Source organism: Emys orbicularis, chromosome 6 (genome assembly GCF_028017835.1).
Source record: "Emys orbicularis isolate rEmyOrb1 chromosome 6, rEmyOrb1.hap1, whole genome shotgun sequence".
Taxonomy (NCBI): Eukaryota; Metazoa; Chordata; order Testudines; family Emydidae; genus Emys; species Emys orbicularis.
Window position 1 is genome coordinate 132,615,911 of NC_088688.1, and position 7,472 is coordinate 132,623,382.

The following is a 7,472-nucleotide window of genomic DNA, read 5'->3' on the forward strand; positions in this document are numbered from 1 at the left end:
GAGAAGGAGCCTGGGTATGAACTTGTAGGGTTGTTGGATATGGGTGGGAAAAGTATGGAACAGGTTTTTTTGGGAGGTGGGGAAGGATCCCCCATGCAGACCCTGGCTGACCCCTAGCCTCTCCCATTCAGTCAGGCACATCTGCGCCTGTCCCCATGTGTCCCTGCACCCCCTCCCCTCATCTTCATGTGTCTCTGTGCCCCTACTCAGCCAGCCTCCTGTTCCCATGTGGCCTTACACCCTTCCCCCATCCCAGTGTGTCCCTGCACCCCTCATCCAGCCCCCTCCCCTCATCTCCATGTGTCTCTGTGCCCCCACTCAGCCATAGCCCTTCCCCTCTGTAGCTCTGCACCCCCTCCTTCTCTGCCCATGTGGCCCTGCACCTCCCTCCCCCCCGTGGCCCTGCACCTCCACTCCATTCAGCCCCTGGCCCAGTCTGTCCTCCCCCACTAGCCTTTATGCGCCCCTGTATGACCCCCCAGCAGCCCCACGCTCTCTGTCTCCTGACCTGGCCCGACAAGTGCTCTGAAGAAGGCACTGCAGCCTCTTTCTCTTCCCTATCCTAGCTGGGGCTAGCGGAGAGCAGCTGCTGTGTTCTGATGCAACAGCGCCCTCTGGTGGGCAAAAGGCGGAACTGCAGCAAGTCTTCAGCAGAAGCTTTTTTCTGCAAATATATATATATGCATGTGCGCGGCACATGTGCTGCTCCTGGGGCTGCTCGACTACTATTTGTCCAGGTCAGCGTGTAGGGTTACAGTCTAACCCGAAGTTAACTTGTCCTGGGTTTGCATCACAAGTCAGTGACAAAGTTGGAAGTAGATCCTAAGCTCTCTGTGCTGTATCTTCTCCATTGGATCACCTGGGCATTGCTGGTATGTCTCATTCTACCACAGTTGTGAGAAGAGGGAGGGGCATTCTGCATAGGTCTGGCAACTTGTATTACTTCGATGCCCCATGGCAGGTTTGGTTTTCTTTGTGATTTATATTTTTAAGGGCATTGCATCTGCAGCGAAGCAATCAGGGAGAGCGTATTGAGCATGTAGCCATAATAAAACTCCAACTTCAAAGCACTTGACAGCCATTAACTAGTTAATCCTCACAACATCCCTGTAAGGTAGATAAGTCATTACTACCCCTATTTCACAGATAGGAAACAGAAGTGGGGAGGTTAAGTCACTCGCCCAAAGTCATGCAGCAAGTCATGGGCAGGGAAAGAATTGAAATGCAGATGTCCCTGACTCTGTCTTATGCTCTGGCCACAATACACAATCTGTACTCCTTCACAAGTTTAAAAATCAAATGGTGTAGTGGTTGCCAAGGTTTTGTTTACTGAATATCATACCTATCTTTGAGTCTTAACTATTGTGTTCTCTTATTGTAACATAGGTACCTGTTTCCTAAGTTTACACTGTGTTGGACTGAGTTTGTAGAACTCAAGGTACATGTGCCTTGTGAAACCCTCCGATATGTCGAAGCCAACTATGGCAAGGACTGGAAGGTACCTGTGAAGGTGTGGGACTGGAAGAGCTCTCCATCCAATGTGCAGTACAATGGGATGTGGCCTGTTGATGAATGGGATGATGTCATTCAAGTCTACTGATCACATGGATGTAACCAGGATTTGTTTGGTACCATCGGACCTATCCATGCTTAAATTCCCTCACCCCAAGATGTCGAGATCAGTTTTCTGATCAGTTTTTATCCATTTCCTAAGGAGATCTTGAATCTTTATTGGCATAATAGGTGGTGTGTGTACTTCTCACGGCACTTGTATCTGACATTCTCTGTGACAGCTAAAGGAAGAGAATGAAGGTAATATGTGTGAACTCAGAAGACTAGCTGAGAGGAAAGAGGTACAAAAGGAATGTAAGAAAGATTGAAGTGGGAATATAGGTAGGAAAAAATTAAACTTGAACCCAGACCAAATGGTTCAGCATGCTTTGTCTCGTGGGGGGGAAATTCAGCACTGAAATACTAGAGTGAAGATAGATAAATTGATCTAAAGCATCCCCTAGTGGTTGTGGCAGTCAGTCTGACTTCAGAGGTCACTGGAATGTTGTCCAGTTACTCAGAGCAGGAGTGACTGCTTTGTGAAGGGGCACAACTAAGATAACGAGGGATACAAAGGTAGCCCTGGATGAAAAGGTGGAGTAAGACACTGAAGAGTCCTATTCCCATCAGAGGAGGTGTGGGCTTTCCTAATATGTCCTTGGGAAAATCTGAGCTTGGGGCTCAGTTAACAAAAGTAGAGATGTTTTCTATTAACCACTTTATGTAGATATGTCAGGGAATGCTATCTACTGTTTATTTTTTTAACATGGAGCCATATGCTACAGGGGGACACTTTGTATAAAAGGAGAGTCCAGAATTCTAATCTTTGATGCTCTAAACCATGGGTCTCAAGTAACCTGGGAGTTGTAAACAGATTTTATAGGGTCATGATCACCCTCCCTTTCTTTACAATTAGATAGGAGTGGAGTCCTGAAACTTCTTTATTGTTGTTGTAACCTGGGGTCATGGTATGGATGAGGTTGAGAATCACTACCCTCATCTTTTAAGTGTAAACCCCAGGCTGTTAATTTGTAGACAGCTGCCAACTCCTTCCTCAGATTTACAACAGTGTAATGTAAAGGCTACTGCTGGTGTGTCACTGGGTTTAAAAACCTCACAACTGTATCTCCTCTCATTGCTACCTGCATTTTTGGTCAGTACAGGAAACTTTCTTGTATTTCATTTTGGGGAGGGATTGCTGAATAATAGCTTCTGTCTGAACCTGTGCTTGAATCCATTTAGCGAGATGGATCTCGAGTATACCCAAAGCGAAGTCAGGGAAGCTAAATGACCCTGATTTGTTCAGCTCCTTCTCAGTGGGCAAGTCAAGAGCTTGGGGTTGTTAATGAAATATGAATACCAAATGTACTGGCCTAACCCTGGAGCACTCATGGTGCCAATGTCAAGGAGTTAAGCAGTTTTGATGCTTTCATATCTGTGTATAATAAGGCTGTAGTCCAGATTTCTTTCCTGGAGTATGATGGTTATCTACAAGTCACAGCTTTTTTTGTCAGTTACTGGCTACAAATAGGACAAGTCTTTGTTTTGTATTCAGTTGATACATAAATAATGATTTTTTCAGGTATTTGTATCCAAGTTAATACAGTTTTGAGTAGCTAACACAGCTGCATCTGAGTGACTGTTTTACTGCTGTACCATTCCAGGTGCACTCTGGGGCTTCCCTGGTATTTACAGAGTGCACAACACACTCTATTCCTGCCAACCCTCCTAGTTCCAGCACTCTCCTGCCACTGAATACTGCAGTAAATAATTCCGAATTTGGCAAGTACTTTAAAAAATGGATTTGTCACATCCTTAATTACTACTGGCTTTTTAAACACTACAAAAACGTTGGTGTTTTTTGTCAAATTGGGGAGGGGAAAAGGTTAAATCCTAGTAATGTTTTTACTTGATGAGGTGAAGCACTGAGTCTGGGAAGGGATGAGTTTTCATGTGGTACTTTTTGCATTCTTTTTTGTTGTTGCGTACGGCCTAAAGCTAATCTCCTTTTGATGGTTTTATTATTCAGAGCTCTGTGTTAAGCAGCACTATGCTATTAAATAAGGTACAGTTGCTCTCTGTTTTTACAATGTGATAGAACTTTGGAATGGAAAGATAAGAGAGTGTCAGGATAGAAAATGTGCAATCCTGTCACAAGTTTGTGATTTTATATTTGTAAATGGAAAGGCTAGTAGCAAAAACAAAAATGCTCATCCCCTAAGCAGAATAGAGTGTTTTAAATATCTGACTGCAATACTGTATATGTGTGTGTGTGTGTGTTTAACTTATTGTCCAGGCTGTTAAAATCTTCAGAAGAAATGTATTCTTTAACACTGACTAAGGCCATGTCTACACTACCACTTATGTCGACAAAACTTATGTCGCTCAGGGTGTGAAAAAAATATCCCCAGGAGCAACAGAAGTTTCACTGGCCTAAGTGCCGGTGAGCACAGCGCTATGTTGGCGGAGAGCTGTTCCCGATGACATTGCTGCTGCCGCTCGTTGAGGTAGTTTTAGTATGTCTCTGGGAGAGGTCTCTTCCGTCGGCAGAGAGCAGCTACGCGAGCACCCTTACAGTGGTGCAGCTGCATCGGCACAGCCGTGCTGCTCTAAGCTCGCTAGTTTAGACATGGCCTGAATGAATGAGTTTAATTTTCCACTCAGTCTGCTAATGTACAATTACGTTTTGTTATCTAGGGCAGCATTTTTAACATACGGTTCAGTGTTACTGTGGAATAATTTGAAGAGGAATGTTTTTGATCTTTGTTTTTCTAAATTGTTTATTGACCATGTTTACCTGAAGCTTTTATTTTAATAAACTCTATGAAAACAATGTTGTTGTTGTACCGAATACCAGAAGTGATTTACTGTATCTGAGAAATAGGTGGCATGGATTAGATTCTTCCTTTACTTACACGGGTTCAATCCCACTGACTTCACTGTGGTTGCACAGGTGTAAGTGAGGGAAAAATTTGTGCCACCTTACCCAGCTCCTGCTGCAAACCTTTCTGACATTCCCTGATTTATTTACCCACTCTTGTCACTTACCTGCATCCCTTTCTTTATGTAGTTGCTATGCCCACATGAGAGCGCAGAAGGGCAATAGCAAGAGTAACAGATTCCTCACATTTGTCAGAAATTTAGTAGCTTTTTAGCGATATCTACACACTTAGCTCCACCTATAGAACTCTCCTGGTCTGCTTTCTTTACTTGTGAGCCTATTTTTTGCTTCCAGCAATATAAAATCTAAACTTATTACAACAAATGCCACATGGTGAAACAACATAAGGAAAGAGGCAGAAGATTCTGGAAGAACCATGAGCAAAACCAAAAGCAGCAAACAAATATACCAGGGCAGGTTTGAACCCAGGATGTAGTTGTATCCATTTTGCAGAATATTTCTAGGGGTCCTCCTTGAGAAATAGCTTATTGCAGCTTCCCCTTCAGAAAATGGTTCCTCTGATGATAGATCAGATCATGTCTTCAACAGACACACAGTAAGATAGAAAAGTAGAAAATTAATGATACATTATACTCAAACTGGAATCATTTCCTGCTGCCTTATCCTGTTATGCATCTGGCTCACCCTGTCATGCTGGAGATGATTTGTAGCTGTGCTCAGATCACCCCACGCGGTGTGTTGCTCTTGCTGTCGCTTAAGCTTGACAACCAGAGCCAGCGTGACAAAATTAATTCCTTGATACTGGAAGTCACATTTTCTGATGTTAGTGCTCTATGCAAACGCCAAATGCAGACCTTGGACTATTGTAATAGTATTTTTCATCACTACTGAGTAAATGGCAGACTTAAAAATCTCCATTTGTTCTGTTATGAAGCACTGAATTGTGGGGGAGGCACACACAATCTAAGCCCAGATGCATTTTTGACTTTGCAGATTTGTTCTCTTTTGATTTGTTCTCTCTAACTAAAAAACCCACCTTATTTTTGAAAATGAAAATTTTTGTAGGCTGCATGGTGTAGTTCTGATCTCACTGCAACAGTGTGAGTGCTTAATCCTGCAAGGTGCCAAGTACTCTGGCCCCGATCCAGCAAAGCATTTAGGCACAGCTTAACTTTAAGCATATGAATAGTCCTGTTGAAAATGTAGCCTGGTGGGATTCTTGGACAAGAAACAGGTGGGTTTTTTTTTTGTTTGTTAACTGTGCAAGACCATCCATCGTGAGATCTCACACCAGTCTGTGCTAATTAGAAGTCATTAGTGGGTTACTGATATTGGGTTGAAAATGTGCAGAAGTTGATAATACAAGGAAAATCACTATTTATCTTTTAAAATATTTAAGTAAATTTAACTGTTGCACCTATTCCTATAAATGGATATATATCTACAGGATGGGTCTAGTATTGACAACAGGATGTATGTCTCAGCTCTAACTTCAAGGAGGCTACTCATGTGAGTAAAGTGAAACATTCTGGATCTAGTCAGAATCTTGTGTGTAGAATCTGGGTCTTAGTTTGATATAAATTTAATGCACAAATATTTTTATACAATCCCTGATTTTGGATGTCATTTCTTCACACTTTATTCCATTTCCGGATGAGTTAGCTGCATTTTGATCAAGATTTGAAACTGCAGCACTGTGTGACTTATAGATATTTGTTTTTATTTTATTTGTGTTACGTACGCTCCTAGAGACCCCAACCAAGATTGGAGCCTGATTGTGTTAGGTGCACTGTACAAACAAGTAGTCAGAAACGGGCTGCTGCAATCTAAATAGACAAGTCAGAAAAAGATGGCGGGGGAAAGAGGCACAGAAAGGTGAAGCCCCTTGCCCATGGTCACACAACAGGTCAATGACAGCTGGGAATAGACCCTAGGCCTGGGTCCCATTCCAATGGAGCCCACTTTCCTTACCTGGCCCTAGAAGAGTTATTCTGAGAATTCTATACGGCCATTTTGAAAATATTGTGCTATTTAGTTTATTCTCCCTGTTGGCTGAATGTTAATATTTGTCATTAAATGATGTCCTGTATTTGTTTTACTATACATTTTGACTGATTGTCTAAATGTGTCTTATTTCTGCTGTCTTTCGTTTCAGTATTACTGATAAAGTCATAGCATAATTTTTTGCAAAGAGGATTATTAAAAAGGAACTATTTTGCTTGTTGATCGACCACTGCCATCCTAACTTTCCAATGAGTTTAAGAAAAGCTGCACATGAAGGGCCAGATGTTTAAAAAAGCTCACCACCAACAGCTCCCATTCAGGCGCTTGAATAGCGGGGCAAGATTTTAAAACACGCTTGGTACCCAACAGCTCCCATTAGGAACAATGGAGAATCCCTGTCACCCACCTTGGGAATACTAGGAGTTGCAGGGTTCTGAGCACGCTTGAAGATCTAGTCCATTTAGGTGCTAAAGTGAGAGCTCAGCTTTTTGAAAATCTGGCCCCAATTGAGGGTGCTGAGCACGTTGGGAAATCTGGCCTGCAATCGATTATGGGCTGGATCCTGTGTCTCTTGGGAGGCACTGAGCACCTCCATTTGTCATGGACAGTGCTCAGCATCTTGCAGGAAAAGGTCTTTTGAGTTGTCCCTCCACCCCCAAGCTTTTAAAAATGACTGGGAAGGCGTGATTGGTGGCTGCTGCTCTCCAGTCACCTGTCCTGCTAACAAAGACAGGAAGAAGTCACAGTAAATAAATCCCACTTTCTCTGCCATCCACATAAAGAAGTGCAGGTGCTTTGTATTATGCGTTTCCCTTGGAACAGTGTCTGTGAAGGAGGCACGGTTCATGGCCTTAAAAACAAATGAACTTTAACCTCTGCTACTTCAGAAATCTGTTTATGGTGCGTGTCCCGTCTTTTTTTACGTAAAATTGCAAGGAAGAAAAAAAATTCTGCATTTTAGCTGCCAATTTCTCCACAGTCAGGGAGCCTATCAGGTTTTTTTTGTTTTGTTCTT

At 42.8% G+C, this 7,472-nt stretch overlaps 1 protein-coding gene across 2 annotated transcripts in view; it reads left to right on the forward strand.

The window, feature by feature from the left end:
* The window catches only part of FKTN (fukutin), a 30,859-nt gene extending 29,259 nt beyond the window's left edge, over positions 1–1,600 (forward strand). For both annotated transcript variants that reach the window (XM_065406761.1, XM_065406762.1), the window contains one exon: positions 1,387–1,600. In XM_065406761.1, coding sequence (XP_065262833.1) covers positions 1,387–1,600 — 214 coding nt within the window. The remainder of the gene's footprint in view (positions 1–1,386) is intronic.
* The last annotated feature ends 5,872 nt before the right edge of the window (positions 1,601–7,472 follow it).